The 17,626-nt window shown below is 41.3% G+C and overlaps 1 protein-coding gene across 1 annotated transcript in view; it reads right to left on the bottom strand.

Moving 5' to 3' along the window:
- The window catches only part of LOC126282187 (nuclear pore complex protein Nup58-like), a 140,975-nt gene that overhangs the window by 101,555 nt on the left and 21,794 nt on the right, over window positions 1-17,626 (bottom strand). The window contains exon 2 of the mRNA XM_049981717.1: window positions 12,139-13,151. Within this exon, the coding sequence (XP_049837674.1) occupies window positions 12,139-13,151 (1,013 nt within the window). The remainder of the gene's footprint in view (window positions 1-12,138; window positions 13,152-17,626) is intronic.

Here is a 17,626-nt window from a genome sequence, read left to right as displayed (position 1 = left end):
CGGTCAGTGGCAAGGAAAGTGTTTCTGAAGAAGAGAAATTTGTTAACATCGAGTATAGATTTATGTATCAGGAAGTCGTTTCTGAAAGTATTTGTATGGAAGTGAAACATGGACGATAACTAGTTTGGACAAGAAGAGAACAGAAGCTTTCGAAATGTAGTGTTACAGAAGAATGCTGAAGATAAGCTGGGTAGATCACGTAACTAATGAGGAGGTACTGAATAGAATTGGGGAGAAGAGAAGTTTGTGGCACAACTTGACTAGAAGAAGGGATCGGTTGGTAGGACATGTTTTGAGGCATCAAGGGATCACAAATTTAGCATTGGAGGGCAGCGTGGAGGGTAAAAATCACAGAGGGAGACCAAGAGATGAATACACTAAGCAGATTCAGAAGGATGTAGGTTGCAGTAGGTACTGGGGGATGATGAAGCTTGCACAGGACAGAGTAGCATGGAGAGCTGCATCAAACCAGTCTCAGGACTGAAGACCACAACAACAATATTGTCTGAAGTCTCAGATACCAATTGGATCTACAGTGAATTCGTGACTTGAAAATGGTTGTAGGAAAATGCAAAACTAGTTATCACCTAGGTATCTTTGGATTGTACTGTAATCAAGACTATTAAAATTTATTATAAATGATATAGATCGTTGCGTCTTCTTCGCCTGATGATGACATGTTTTGCAAATTCTCTTTCTTTGTTATATCTTAATTCCTTATTCCTGACATCGCTAATCATTACTTTCTGATAAATTACGAATAGGTGAAGCTGTTAGCAATCAGTGCAGTCTTGGTCCAAATGGGCTAAAATTTTGCCAGTTATTAGTGTCTATGAGATAAATACTTCAACCACTCCATTGTTTTGATTACCAGAGCTCACAGAGCACAAAAAGCAATAAGAGTCCATCTTTCTTATGAATCTAGTAAAATCAAATTACAAATTACATTATGACTTTATAAACTAAACCTGAGGATACTGAAATAACAAGAAAATGAAGCAGTGGAGTAGGAATTATAGCCCTCTTCCCACCACTATTTAGTGACAAAATTTATTCAGTTTCCTATATGTAACTGATATCAGGGTTATTTCAGAGAGAAAAGAAGGCAAGGCACTGAAGAAAGTTCTACTTTATGGACAAATAGGTAGCAACATGTACAATGTGATAATGGAAAAAGAAGGTGGGGGCAGCTTTTAACTTGGGGACAGAGCAGTGAGAGAACAATGTGGACAAGTTTTTGCAAACCTAAAATGACATCTAAGCAATCTGAGCACGTGAGCAAGTTTTTGCAAACCTAAAATGACATCTAAGCAATCTGAGCACGTGAGAAGTGTTGAATTGTCGACTGGCTCACAGAAAAGAGGAAGAAAACTTTCTGTTTGACACACACACACACACACACACACACACACACACACACACACACACACACACACGATTTACAGGTCGGAAATGGAGCAAGTGTAAGTCTAATGTTGAGGATTGCATACCTAAGAAATCAGGACACCTCTCTTACATCAGTGTTACACTGGCTTCCTCCTTTCCACTGTAATTCCACAAATTTGGCGAGTCTAAGAATGATGGCCTGGCGATGGGTCCCAGCTTGTCGCTTCATTCTCTTTTACAGAAGCAGGCAGGTGTGTAGCCTAGTACGGATGTTGAGTGCACAATTTTGCTATTGTAGTTTAACACTGACAGGACAAAATCACTAAACATCGGGATCAGGTGGTCTCTAATGAAGTAGTTTTTTGTCAGACTGGGAAGGGTTCAAGAAGAAAGCTAAGTAGTGCATGTACACAACTGCAAATGCGATCCATTAGAGGAAGAGTGATGCCTGGAAAAGCCTGATGGTCTACTCCACCCTTTGGATGATAATCATAGAAAGTTTGTCCAATGAAAAGAAAATGGGTGTATTCTTGCACATGCCACCTCCACCACCACGAGAAAATATATACGCACTATTTGTGTATTCTTTTAGTCATGGCAACTTGCATTTAAGGGCTAATATCAAGCTTGTCATTAATATCTCTAACTTCTTCAAAAACTGCTGAAAATTTATTTCAATAATTAATCACCATTTCCAGAATACATTTCCTCTCTAGTGCCCTGTTCCCTTGAATTGTCGTTAAAGACTCAGTAATGTGCCAAACATGTGTTTATGTCGATGTAATTGTTAGACATTCTCCGAACAGAGAGTGTTAAAATTATAGCCCAGATTTTATGACTATCATATTCTGTTCCTTTGATGTTGTTATAAGAAAAACTAAATGTTTACAAATTACACTGAAAAGACCCTTGTTTCAAAGTTTTAAATTACATATTTTGAGATGTAATACATATTTCATGCTACACTACTTAACTTTGCACATTTTAATATTATTGCAGAATTATGAGGGATGATCGGAAAGTAACGTATAGTGATTTTTTCCTTCCCTGGATGGGGAGGGGGGGGGGGGGGGGTGATTTCCTTTCTTGTTCTCAGACACTTCACATCTTGCCATTAAAGCTGAAAACATGGTTGTCAATTGACGGTGCTTTAACCACTGATGGTGAAATAGTCCTTTGCCAAACATGGATCAACATATAGGATGTACGCCGACATTTCAAATAAAACAACATTTATGAAGCAATCTTACATATTAAGAATAAACAATGGATTTCTTCAAAGAAACAGATCCTACTTACACAGTTGCAGGGAGAACGTACATCACCTAATAGTGAATTTTACAAAGAATTGTGTTTGCATTGGTGGCAGGGACAAACTTCAGATACATGAATTTAATCATTTCTTAAAGAAATACCACTTCAACTGCAATATTCCCGACGAATTCACTGTCAGGAAGAATTACCTGGACTCTTGCAATGTTAACATTAAAAAATCAGGGCTTACCTAGTCAAATCACCTATATGGATTTCTGCCAATGAAACAACAGATGCCATAGGCCATTCCATGGCTAACTTAATTGTGGGCAAGTCTGACTCTGAGACTGCTTAATTTACTGTAAGTCTTTGGAGGCAACAGATAGTTGAACAATTGCTGAATTCATTAACAATGAATTCATTAACAGTGAACTTACGGTATTATGGTCTGACGGCAGAAAAGAAGAGAGGGTCCTACTGACGCACACTGATCCAGCTCCATACATGTTGAAAGCGGGGAAATTGCTTAATGTGTTTTATCCAAACTTTGTGCAAGTTACGTGTATGCCTTACGCATTGCAACAAGTGGCTGAGACAGACATCAATTTCCTGATATTCCACTGAAATCAGAAATAAAGAAGGTTTTCTTTAAATGTCGTTATTGTTTACATCGCTACAAACAGCTACCGCCTGATGTAGTACCTCTGCATCTGGAGCCAACAACAGGGACTGCAGCTGTTATTTTCTACAGTAAACACTTTCAAGCTGCGAAGTCAGTGACAGAGAACTTTTCTTCTCATCCTGCAGGGTGTCTGTGAGTGAATCCGTGTCAGCATTCAACAATTCTAAAGCACTCAGTTGAGTTTCATTCATTGCAAATCACATCAGCTGGCTTCATGACAATATCAAGAAATTTGAGACTTCAATTAGGCCTCTCCAAGAGACTGCGGGAATACTGGAAGGAGCAGTTCTGAAGGCCAATGTCCAACCAGGTGAAATGGGTGGTGCAGATTCCAACAAACTGCAATCTGTGCTGGATAAGAACCTTGGATACTTGAATCTTGCTATTGTGTCTTGTTTATTTAATGACGAAATGGTAGAACTCCTTCGGAGTATTATTCCTAGCATAATACCTCAGTATAAATATGCACCTCTGACTTTTGGCGAAGCTGAGTAACCTATCTCTATTCATAAAAAGACGACGAGTCTTTCCTTCTGATCCCATCCAGTAAGTCTTTCATGACCCCGGGTTCTGGGTGATGTTTCCAAACTTTACCCCTTTTCCTAAACCTCTCCAGTCCTTTTCCTTCACCCCTCTTTCTTCTTCTTCAATCCTTGTGACAGAAGAAGGAGCCACTGGCTCTGAAACATTACATACGTAAAACCTTTTTCTACACGTATGTTCTCCTGCCACTTCTTGGTGAGTAGATTTTTTTCATCTATCCAATTACATTATATTACAAAAAGATGTAGTCATACAAAAGACTGTGCATGGCAACAGAACATTTGCAAAAGTACATTATAATGAACTGCATGTCCTGGCCTTGAATAGGAGATATTTGTATTTCAGTACTTTTTAGAAGAAGTGAACTGATTAAGAATTAACATAGACATTTGACTAGCCTACCTGTGAGCTTATTTTTTTCCAGCAAAAAAAAAATAAAATTTTGGATTTTACATATAATTGCTTCATTACACATTTCACAACTTGTATGAATATCAAGACCTCAGATGGAAAACCAGTTCTAAGCAAAGAAGGGAAAGTAGAAAGGTGGAAGGAGTATATAGAGAGACTATACAAGGGTGATGTACTTGAGGACAATATTATGGAAATGGAAGAGGATGTAGATGAAGATGATATGGGAGACATGACACTGCGTGAAGAGTTTGACAGAGCACTGAAAGACCCGAGTTGAAACAAGGCCCCGGGAGTAGACAACATTCCATTTGAACTACTGACAGCCTTGGGAGAGCCAGTCTTGACAAAACTCTACCACCTGGTGAGCAAGATATATGAGACAGGCGAAATACCGTCAGACTTCAAGAAGAATATAATTATTCCAATCCCAAAGAAAGCAGGTGTTGACAGATGCGAAAATTATCGAACTATCAGTTTAATAAGACACTTAGAGAAAGTTTTGACAATGTTGACTGGAATACTCTCTTTCAAATTCTAAAGGTGGCAGGGGTAAAATACAGGGAGCGAAAGGCTGTTTACAATTTGTACAGAAACCAGATGGCAGTTACAAGAGTCGAGGGGCATGAAAGGGAAGCAGTGGTTGGGAAGGGAGAGAGACAGGGTTGTAACCTCTCACCGTTGTTATTCAATCTGTATATTGAGCAAGCAGTAAAGGAAACAAAAGAAAAAGTCGGAGTAGGTATTGAAAACCATGGAGAAGAAACAAAATCTTTGAGGTTCGCCAATGACATTGTAATTCTGTCAGAGACAGCAAAGGACTTGGAAGAGCAGTTGAAGGGAATGAACAGTGTCTTGAAAGGAGGGTATAAGATGAACATCAACAAAAGCAAAATGAGGATAATGGAATTTAGTCGAATTAAATCAGGTGATGCTGCGGGAATTAGATTAGGAAATGAGACACTTAAAGTAGTAAAGGAGTTTGGCTATTTGGGGAGCAAAATAACTGATGATGGTCGAAGTAGAGAGGATATAAAATGTAGATTGGCAATGGTAAGGAAAGCGTTTCTGAAGAAGAGAAATTTGATAACATCGAGTATAGATTTAAGTGTCAGGAAGTCATTTCTGAAAGTATTTGTATGGAGTGTAGCCATGTATGGAAGTGAAACATGGACGATAAATAGTATGGATAAGAAGAGGATAAAAGCTTTTGAAATGTGGTGCTACAGAAGAATGCTGAAGATAAGCTGGGTAGATCACGTAACTAATGAGGAGGTATTGAATAGAATTGGGGAGAAGAGGAGCTTGTGGCACAACTTGACAAGAAGAAGGGACCGGTTGGTAGGACATATTCTGAGGCATCAAGGGATCACCAATTTAGTATTGGAGGGCAGCGTGGAGGGTAAAAATCATAGAGGGATACCAAGAGATGAATACACTAAGTGGATTCAGAAGGATGTTGGTTGCAGTAAGTTCTGGGAGATGAAGAAGCTTGCACAGGATAGAGTAACATGGAGAGCTGCATCAAACCAGTCTCTGGACTGAAGACCACAACAACAACATATTTCACCAATTTTGGTTAAGTAATTCTTAATTTGATGTTACATAAAATGCAGGCTCTAATTAAAATAAATTTAAAGCAGTTTTCAAAAAAAGCTTTACACACACACCATATATATACCACAGACAAAATGAACTGAAGAAAAAGAATCCAAGGGGGCGAGGGGAATGAGACCTGCTTGGATTCTCCAAAGATTGAAGCATAATAGCTTTTTCACGATACAATAGGGTCCAATGACACCTAATATAATAGAAAATCCAGGATGGAATGTAACAATATTATGAAAAGGAAACTTGCTGTTCACCATATAGTGAAGATGCCGAGTCGCAGATATACACAACAAAAAGACTGTCAAAAATAAGCTTCTGGCCAACTAGGCCTTGATCTAAAATAGCTGAAGCCACACCTGCGGCAGGAGCAGTGCATGGTAGAGGTGATAACTGGGTGAGGGTAAGGAAGAGGCTGAGGCGGGCAGGGGGAGGGATAGTAGGGTAGGGGTGGGGGGCAGTGTATTGTTGCTGGGGAATGCGCAGAGGTGAGGTGGAGAGAGGGTAGGGCAGCTAGGTGCAGTTGGGAAGTTAGATGTAGGGATGTAGGACGAGGAAGTGGAAGGGGCGGGGGGGGGGGGGGGGGGGGTGGATAGCGGAAAAGGACAGAAATAAAAGGACTGGGTGTGTTGGTGGAATGAGGGCTGTGTAGTGCTGGAATGGTAACAGGGAAGGGGATGGGTGGATGAGAACAATGACTAACGAAGGTTGAGGCCAAGAGGGTTACAGGAATGTAGGATATATTACAGGGAGAGTTTCCCACCAGCACAATTCAGAAAACCTGGGTTTGATGGCAAGGATACCTGTGGCATAGGCTGTGAAGCAGTCATTGAATTGAAGGAAGTTGTGTTGGGCAGTGTGTTTAGCAATTGGGGGGGGGGGGGGGGGGGGGTCCATTTGTTTCTTGACTACAGTTTGTTGGCCATTCATGCAGACAGACAGCTCGTCGGTTGTCATGCCCACTTAGAATGCAGCACAGTGGTTGCGGCTTAGCTTGCAGATCAGGTAGCCCTGCCTTTGATGGTTTAGGTGATGTTAGTGACCAGACTGGAGTAGGTGGTGGTGGGATAATATATGGGACAGGTCTTGCATCTAGGTCTATTAAAGGGATATGAGCAATGATGTAAGAGATTGGGAGCATGTGCGGGAGGGGTGGGGAGGATAGTGGGCAGTACATTTCTCATTTCAGGTCATGATGGGAAGTAGTTGATACCCTGTAATTCACACTAGATCGCGTGTTCGGTACTGAGTTACGAGGGGAACTCTCCTCTGTGGGCCGGATGGTGAGACTTCGGGATGTGGTCAGAGACTGGGAAAATAAGGCAAGGGAGATTTGCTTTTTACATGGTTGGGAGGATGATTACAGTTAGCGAAGGCTTCAGTGAGACCCTTGGTATATTTTGAGAGGGACCGCTTGTCACTGCAGATGCGACAACCACAGGTGACTACACTGTATGGAAGGGACTTCTTGGTATGGAAGGGGTGGCAGCTGTCGAATTGGAGGTATTGCTGGTGGATAGTAGGTTCAATATGGACAGTACTTATGTATCCATCTTTGGGGTGGAGGTGTAAACGTATAGAAAGATGGCTATTTGGGTTGAGTAGGACCAGCTGAAGCAAATGGGGGAGAATCTATAGAGGTTCTGGAGGAATGTGGATAGGGTGTCCCAATCCTCAATCTAGATTGCAAAGATGTCATCCTTGAACCTGAACCAGGTGAGGGATTTAGGTTTCTGGGTGTTTAGGAAAGTTCCTCTAGATGGTCCATGAATAGTCTGGCAAAGGATGTTGCCATATGGGTGCCCATAGCCGTACCCCAGATTTGCCCACCATCCCCCCCCCCCCCCCCCCCCCCCAATACAACACAGTGGTATTCCGCTGTTCACCAAACCTACAAATGTGCTCCTGCTCGCAACACCAACTTCTCCAGTCCGGCCACAAACATCACCTATTCCATCAACGGTAGGACTACCTGTGAAACCAGTCATGTGCTCTACAAGCTAATCTGCAACAGCTGTGCTGCAGTCTATGTGGGCATCACAGCCGACAAGCTGTCTGTCTGCATGAATAGTCACCAACAAACTGTGGTCAAGAAGCAAGTGGACCACCCTGTTGCTGAGCATGCTGTCCAACACGACACCCTTCATTTCAATGACTGGTTCACAGCCTGTGCCATATGGATCCTTCCCAGATTTTCTGAATTGTGAAGGTGGGAACTCTCCCTGCAATTCCCGTAACTCTCCTGGCCTCAACCTTCATTAGTCATTGTCCTCACCCATCCAGCCCCTTCCCTGTTCCCATTCCAGCACTACATAGTTCTCATTCCAGTAATGCACCCAGTACTTTTACTTCTCTCCTTTTCCGTTACCCCCTCTCTCCCCTCAAACTCTTCTCTGCCCTGTGTCTAACCTCCCAACTGCACCTAGCAGCCATACCCTCTCCTCACCTCACCTCATCTCATCTCTGCGTGCTCCCCAGCAGCATTTCACTCTCACTCACCTTCACCCTACCATTCCTCCCTTCTCCACCCCAGCCTCCTCCTTAGCCCCACTCATTTGCCACTCCCATCATGCACTGCTGCTGCTGCTCGCTGTGTGGCTTCAGCTGTCAGAGACTGCAGTGATACACACACACACACACACACACACACACACACACACACACACACATATATATATATATATATATATATATATATATATATATATATATATATATGTGTGTGTGTGTGTGTGTGTGTGTGTGTCATCTATTTGGCAGAAAGCTTGTTTGCAACAGTCTTTTTGTTGTGCCTATCTGCAATCAGCATCTCTTCTATATAATGAGTAGAAACTTCCTTTTCATAATACTATAATAATAACAGAACAATATTCACTGCTAAACGGCCTGTCACTGTACTGGTATATAACAGTTGTCATGCTCAACAGTTTCTAAGTAGCGGCAATGCTGTGAGTCCTTGGTTATGCTAGAAAATCTTATACTTGCCCTCCTTTCAATGCTGGTAGACTTCACTTGTATCTGACAAGACTCAAGCCACGAGTTCACAGTTGTAAATGGGCAGTGGCGGAGACTCTTGAGTCAAGTCTCCTAGTGTACAGGAATGGCCAGTTAGAAGATGGCATCAGAGGGCCCAATGGCAAATTTAAAGTGAGTATACAGAGGAATGACACAATTTTAGAGACTTCACGGGTCTCATACAGATGTAATTTGATGTATATACACTGAAACAACAGCTCAAAATTTGTAACAAGGCTGAGAATCGAATCCGGGTCTCCTGCTTACTGGAGAGCCTGCCTTGGTAATTTTGTTCATGTGTGAGGGGGAATTTAAAGTATACTGAGGCAACAGTGAGAATCTGGATCAATAGAGGAGTAGTGCCAGGGCAATTTGTGCAGTTGTGCTAACCATTGTGCCAAGGTGGTTTAATAGCTAATCCACCTGCCTAGTAAGCAGCAGGCGACCCATATTCAATTCCCAGCTTTGGTACAAATTTTCACCTGCTGATTCAGTCTATATATATCAGAGTATACAGTGCTCATTTCTGAGCTCTACACACTCTGCATGTCGGCAAGTGGGCTACGGTGGTATGGGGTTGTGCCAGTGGGGTGGGTAGGTGAGAGAGGTGGGAGGCAGAAAGAGGGGTTAGGGTGTGTATGTAACAGCTTGAGGGCTGGTAACAGGTTTGCTGGCTAAGAATGTGAGAAGGGAAAAGGGGGGGGGGGGGGGGGGGGAGAGATGGCAGGGGTATGGGCTAGGTATGTGATCCATGGGTACCAGAGCCGGTGGGGTGCAGCACACAATGGAGGTGGCATGGAGGCCTGGATTGGGAGGTGGTAACAGACAGATGAAGAGGAAAGTGTTGGGCAGAGGTTGTGGGACCAACTGGTTACGGGAGATTGAGGACAGGACAGTTATAGGGCCAAAGAATGCAGTGCAAGGATAACTCCAATCTGTGCAGTTCAGAAAAGCTGGTGGTGAAAGAAGGGTCAGGGTAGCCCAAGGTGTGAAGAAGCCAGTGAATGTGAGCTGCTGCTCTCAACTGAGTGTTGTACCATTAGGTGGCCAAATCTGTTCTTGGCCACAGTTTGGTGGTGGCCATCACATTGACATACAAAACTGTGCACCGATTGCAGAGAGCTGGTATATGACGTGGTTGCTTTAGCATGTGGCCCGTATTCTGATAGAAAAAGCCTGAGACAGGGTTGGAGTAGGAAGTGGTGGGTGGGTGGACTGCACAGGTCTTGTACTTGAGTCTTTCACAGGAATATGATTCTGTGACAAGAGGTTGGGAATGATGTAGGGATGGACCAGGATGTTTCGTAGGTTGGGTTGGTGATAGAATACTACTTTATTTAGGGCGGGAAGGGTCTTGGGTAGGACCTCCCCCATACCTGGGTACAATGATAAATAATCAAAGCCCTGGCGAAGGACAAGGTGCAGTTGTTCCAGTCCAGCGTGATTGGCGGGTGGGGGGCATTCCTTTCTAGCTGATTCTTAATCCAATGTCCCCGCACTCTCTACTCAACTCACCTTGCTCTGTCTAGTCACCCCCTTCCAATTCCCTTCTCCCAGTCATCCATTCTTCCCACATTCCAAGGCAGCAAACCTGTTGCCTACCTCCATGCTGCTAGCTACCCACCCCCAGTACCGGCTTCTCTCTCTCTCTCTCTCTCTCTCTCTCTCTCTCTCTCTCTCTCTCTCTCTCTCTCTCCCTCCCCCCTTTACCTTCCCCACCCGCCAACCACCACACCATCGTCCACCTGCCAAAATGCAATTCCAGAATTGTATGGTAACCTGGCACAATGTAGGTGCACAGTGTGTGTGTGTGTGTGTGTGTGTGTGTGTGTGTGTGTGTGTGTGTCTTTGTTTGTTTGTTGGGGGAAGGGGGCTTACTCTGAAAAAGAATACCTGAGAGATGAACTACCCTGCTCCAGCTCTTGGTTACATGTCTTAAGGATTGCTCAGCATCTTCACTATTGCTAACTACTTTTATGCATTACATTGTTTTAATGCAAAGTAAAACTGACCTCAACACAAAGGTGGTTTGAACACTGCTGTGCTTTACTAGGCATGGTTCTATTTTAGGTATTACCTCCTTACCTTCCTTCAATCTGTGCAACTGACTTTCCCAGCCAGTAATATGGTGACCTACAGTTCAACATGAGCTCTCAACCATGGTACAGCTTAGCAATTTTTACATATACAACTCATTGTCACAGATGGAAGTAGTGATAGGAGACAGAAGAAGACAAAGATTTGAAACCCAAATCTTTAGAGCTGTAATTTGGCAGATATTCACTTCACCATCTAGTCAAATTCAATTATAATTTTTCCTTACAATTAAATAAAAGTATGTATTGCTTTATACACCTTCATTCAATTGAGAGAAGTAATCTAGAAGTGTGACTGTTGCACTTCTTCAATGTTCTCAAAATGTGTGATGCAAGTGCTAAGAGGTTACAACTACTCAGGTAAAGAATGGCTCTTTTATGGTTCCAGGTAGATGATTAAAAGCCTGTTGTTCCACAAGATTCAAGAAAGGAGTTAGGGAAATTATTTTTACCATCAACAGTCAAGGGTGCTGAAAAATGATGTACTGAATAGTAACAAGAGCCTTACAAATGCAAGACCCAGCTTCCCAACTGGAATTCAATTATTGTTTTGGGTGTTGTTGAAAATGAACATGAGCAATAATGTTATTTTTCCTGCGTAACACCTTCAGTGACAGCAGGTGAGATATGTCAAACAGAATCTTGTTTGCAATGGATCAATCGTGATTTCACAACTTCCTTCTGGTAACTTCTGCTGAGACCACAGGACTCTGCAAGGGCATCATTAAAATTAAATGATAATGGGGAAGAAAACTGGCTGAAATGTGGTAATGTACAGCTCCCATTGTAACAGATATGTAAACATTTCAAACGACATTATCATTGCTTCACTATTCTGTGTCTAACTGTCATAATATTTATTCTATGTCTCTAAGACTTATATTCTGCTGCTTTAAATGACTTAGCTTTCTGTTTGATCCATAATAGGTGTCTGCAGTTCAAAGAACAAAAACCTTACTTTAACTGACTGCAATACATCATCAGTTCCACATTTTTACATTATTACTAAACTATAATGTTCTTAAGTACATACCAGATTTTTATATTAATATATCCATTATTTAAAAGTGACATCCATTAAAATATTTAATAATTTATCGGAAATATTATAATGATGTCTTTACAAAAACTGAGTCCAATTACCTGTTATACTACTGGCTAGACCTTTGCTCTGTGTTGTGTCAAGACCACCTAGACCAATGGAAGGTGCAGAGCTAGTTGTGGTTGCTGTGCTGGTGGTAGGTTTTGTAAATGAAGTAAATAAGCTGCTAGATGCCGCTGCTGTACTACCAAAAGCTGGTAGTGTTAATCCAGATGTAGTTGTTGCAGTTGCTGCTGTGGCAAAAAGTCCCCCTGGCTTGCTTGTTGCTGTGCCAATACTAAAGCCTAGGCTTGTACTTGTAGTAGTAGGTGTACTAAAGAGGTTACTTGAGGTAGGGGTAGCTAACAAGGAAGACCCAAATGGTTGTGATTGTGTTGCTGGAGTGCCAAATGCTGTCCCAGCTGTTGCTGTTGTAGCTGCTGCTGCTAGTGTACCAATTCCTGCTGTAGTTCCTGGTGCTGCTGCTGAAGCTGTAGTAGACGATGCTCCAAAGGCAAAACCACCAGAACCAAACGCTGGAGTAGGAGCAGCTGAAGTCGTCACCTGACTACCAAAAGATAAAGGAATTGGGGCCGCGGTAGTTGTCAGAGTAGTAAATGCCAATGTTGGTTGGCTAGTTGTTGCAGGTGTTCCAAATTGAGCTGGAGCAGAGGAGGACGGGGTGCCAAAGAGTGCTGCGCTTCCAAAAGTAAGCCCTGTCTGAGTTGTAGTGGTGGGAGTTCCAAAATTAATTGTGGGCTGTGCAGATGACGCTGGGGTCCCAAATGGCAATGTAGATGCTGCAGTTGGTTGGGATTGTTGAGTAGTTGGTGTCCCAAATGAAAGACCAGTTGTGGCTTGTGCTCCAAACGTAAGTCCTGATGCTTGGGTAGTAGGTGTCCCGAATGTTAATCCTGAAGCCTGTGTAGTTGTTGCAGTTCCAAACAAACCAGTATTTTGTGTAGCACCAGGAGTGCCAAATGTTATTCCTGAAGTTGCATTTGCCTGCTGTGGTGTTCCAAAAAGAGAGCTAGTCGTAGTTGCAGTTCCAAGGCCAAAAGATGGTGTAGACGGTCTGGAAAAAAGAACAACAGTTAAATGAAAACTTTGTTAAATAAATTTTCCACAAAATAGTAGGGAAGCTACAAGACGACTTACACACACAGTTTTATCTTAGTATTGTATGATAAAATTAATAAATCCGTACAACAAAAAATTAAAAACATGTAAATAACAGTATTATCAAGTGATTAAATATTCCTTTCCCTTTGCCTGAAGCAATTTAGAGAAAAGGGTAACTGGACAGAGATTTGGACCCCACTCCTGAATGTGAATCTACAAGTCCAGCACTTTACCATCATGACACGTCTGTACTACACTGTCTTGAAAAATAACATAAGATTTTTGATTTCATAAGACTACTGGCTGGGCAAAACAAAATTTACACTCATTCTACACCTCCTTAGCTAATTTTCAATATAAGCATCCACCCATGTCTCAGCATTGGCTGACTTTGCAAATGCTCTCTTTGTAGAATACTGGTATTGGAAAAACACTGCCAGCCATGGTTTACTTATGAACACTGCAACTGTTCCGAGCGGTATGTGCAATATGTAACACATCTGTTAATGAAGGCATAGCAACTGGATGTCAAGTACGTTGCTAATGAGAGGCTGATGGCTTGCAGCAAAGAAGTTGCTCCCCATATATTATTAACATTTCAGCATTAATATTAACACCACTTTGGTTTATCCCTTACACACACACACACACACACACACACACACACACACACACACACACACACACACACACGTGCACATGTTTCACAATTTCCTATACTTATTGTAGAATGACGTTTTTAAATATGGCTGGCACAGTGGATCTTCTGTGTGTTGCTTGATGTACTCATACGATCCATTGATTAGGATTGCCAAAGGGATGTGTGAGGATAACTAATAATGTAATGCAATTGTAGCCATCATTTTAGCAGCTAAATTGCATAAAATAGACAGGCTGTCCATAAAAGAATGTCTTTCTTATAAATTTTAATAGTATCCAACTATCATCTTTGTAGAGCACTGGTTGAAGGTCACAATCAAAGAATAACTCAAACAGTTTCAGATAAGTGCATGCATGAATACTGTTTTGTTGTTTCCAGTTTTCCACACCACATATAGAAAATGGTGGCTCCTGAGTGTAAAGTGCTTTGTGTTCTGCAGTTTGGTAAGTGTGAATCTATAATTTCAGTTCAACACATGTTTCTTTTCAAGTTTAACTGGATCCCCCTTGTTGCAGAAACTTTGGCTAATGGTACAGTCAATTCGAAAGGACTTAATGTGTATTTAAATGCGAAAGCACAGGATGACCAAAAGTGTCTGAAGAGGATGTTGACCATGTCAGAGTATCTTACTTTCACAGTCCCAAGGAGTGTGTTCGGGAAGCAGGTTCTGAGCTTCAGTTGCCAAAGACAAAAGTGCACAAGGTTTTAAGAAAACGTTTACACATGCCCATAATGGTTACAGTTGGTGCACACTTTACGAGAAGACTATTGTGTATGTTATAACTTTGCAAGTGAAGTATTACAGTGGGAAGACGACTTTCTTGACTGTGGCGATCAGTGATGATACAAGTTTTCAACTAACTAGGTAAGGTAAGTACCCATTATATTCATATCTGGGGTCAGAACATCCTTATTAACCTGTTTAACATCAGAGATTCACCAAAATTTTAAAGTTTTCTGTGCTTTTTTAACTGTAGCTACAGTAGCAAGGGTTGCATATCTGGATATGTTGCAAGAGTGACTCTTTCACCTATTAAAAGGCAACCCTGAAAACTATTTGCCACATAGATGGAACCACTCCCAAGTGGCATCTCTTTGCACAAGAGTGACAAAGTCCCTGACCACTGGATTGGTCATAATGGTCAATAGGACAGAGCTCCTTTCTGCTGGCCTACACATTCACCTAACCTCACACCATGCGATTTTTTTTTCTTTGGGACTTTATAAAAAAGAATGTGTGTGTTCCACCACTTCCTGATGGTCTGTCAAAGTTGAGACAAAGAATTGCAGAGGCTGTTCTTCCATTGCTTCAGAAGTGTTAAAGTGTGGGAAGAACTGGATTTTAGGTTGGCAATGTGCCTTGTAGCTAAACATACACATACTGAACATTTGTAAGAAAAACTAGATCAGTTTACCTTAAATTTGATGTGCAATTTGTTGTTAATGGTTTAAATTCAACAGTTGTAATATACCACTGAAACTGGAACACACTTTTATGAACAGCCTGTATTACTACAGTTGAACACCCAAAACATCTATTTGGAGGAAAAAAAAAAAAAAAAAAAAAAAAAAAAAAAAAAAAAAAAAAAAAAAAAACAGACTGCAAAATTAAAAGCCTGGTTTACTACGTCATTCACTTGTTTCATTAGCTACAAAACGAAAAGGAAGGCCTAAAAATTTCCTCTGGAATTCAGTCGTTTCTGCCATCATATTTTTCTTTCACTTGTTTTACAAATTAAGACAGAAACAAGCTAGGAGGATATGTCAAGTGAGGAAAGATTTTAAAATGCTACTAATTGCGAACTCATTCTATTACTGATCATGCAATTGAAGTTTAACATATTGTGTAGCTGCAGCTGCAAAAAAAAGGCCACACTTACACTAACCATTCACATAAGTAGAATTAAAAAGTGACAAAAATGTCTTGCTACCATATGGAACATGTGCTACTCATTTGGCACACTGCTAATCAAAGAAAGTACCACTGGTATCACATACAACGCCTTCAAAGACATTAGACTGTAGATAATCAAATACATATATAACTTCTTCATATGCTTAAAGAAATGAAAACTAGTCTCTGGGAAACTACAGAGTCACTGACAAAGCAAATTTTAAATGTAACAGTTTTTTTTTCCATTATTCATTAGCTCCCAAGCCAAAAAGAGCAGAACTATAAAGTACAGTTTACAGTGAATATTTGGTGCTGATCTCCATCTTATGTTCTATGACCTTGCCTATCAGGTGCACAAAAACATATTACCAAAACAATGCCAGAAAGGTAAAGCATATAATTAAGACATGATGCACTGAAAGTGGCATTCCATAAATAGAAAAGACAGACCTATTCTTCTGCCACATGAGAGGAAGGAAGAAAAATTTGGATTTGATCCCACATTGGCAACAAGATCATTAGACATGGAACAGAAGCTCAGATACATCAAGGGTGAAAAAGAAGATCAACCACGTTATTTTTAAAGGAGGAATCCTTGTATTTGCCTGATTCAGCTCAGAGGAAGTACAGAAAACCTAAATCTGGAAGTTAGCCCACTGTCTTAACTGCTGTGTCATCTCGCGTCATTCTCCTCTTAGATAAGAGGATACATTTTATGTAGTGTTTCTTCTTAAACATGCTACAGTAACAACATTCCATAAATCTGCCCAGGAGAATTTATGTCAATGATGTGTTTAAGCAATCACAGGCTATTACTCTGGATATCTGATCATGTCATTAACTTTATGTTTATGAGATTTCTCGTTAAAATCTAGAAAAAGGAATTCTGGGGATGACCAACAGTGTCACAACATTGCACAGTTTGTTAACTGGATGGCAGTTTGTCCAGATGGGAACAAATGATGAAAAGTGACAAGTTTATCACATCCGTCAGTCAAGACAAGGATCCACGTGAATTTGTGGATAAGGCACACATCATGGAAGTGTGTGGAGTGCAACATAGCTAGAGGATAGAGGGGAGGTAAGCAAACACTGGAGTGGATAGACTCAATCAAGCTGATACTGGAATACCTGATAAAGGATACTGTTCTGGAAGTCTTACTTCTGTATCAGGAGATGGGTTGCATGATTCACTTGTACTAGATTGCTCCAGACACGCATGTTGTAGCTGACGTGTCACCGGTGGCACCTGAATCACTGGGGAGCGTGATTTCCTGTCTCTGCCAGGTTGTCCCCAGGGCTCATCCAGAAGGCAACAGTTGCACGCCTGATCCCATAAAGGTGGATCGGGTCTAGGAGTCACAGTGCTGTTATAGCATTATGAAGTTTCAAAATTGTGGTGTGGTTTGGACCCAAGGAGATGTGGTATTAGTTGGAGGTAATTTTAATCCACTGTGTACAGACTGGAAATCTATACATTTTCTGCAGGTAGTATGGACAGATATGTTTTGTGAAGTACTTTTGAACATGTTTTACAAAAACATATCTTCAACCACTAATGTGACAGCCCCCATGAAATGGAAATATTTTAGACCTTGTAGCTTCAAACATGCCTGACATTATTGACAGTATCAGTACAGACACAGGGATTAGTGATTATGATATCATAGTGATGATGTTTACTAAAGTTAACACATTCATCATCATTTACATTAGAAAAAGGAGAGCAGTAGTTGTTAGCATCCAACTTGGGCAACAAATGGACATCAGTGAGTTCCAGCACAATGGACTTAAGATTTCTATAACATTGACAAAATGCCCACACTGCAAACTGATGACGCGGGTCTGAACATATGCACTAGGTTCCCAAATA

The sequence above is a fragment of the Schistocerca gregaria genome, chromosome 7 (assembly GCF_023897955.1).
Source record: "Schistocerca gregaria isolate iqSchGreg1 chromosome 7, iqSchGreg1.2, whole genome shotgun sequence".
Lineage (NCBI taxonomy): Eukaryota > Metazoa > Arthropoda > Insecta > Orthoptera > Acrididae > Schistocerca > Schistocerca gregaria.
This window is presented reverse-complemented; position numbering and strand designations above follow the sequence as displayed.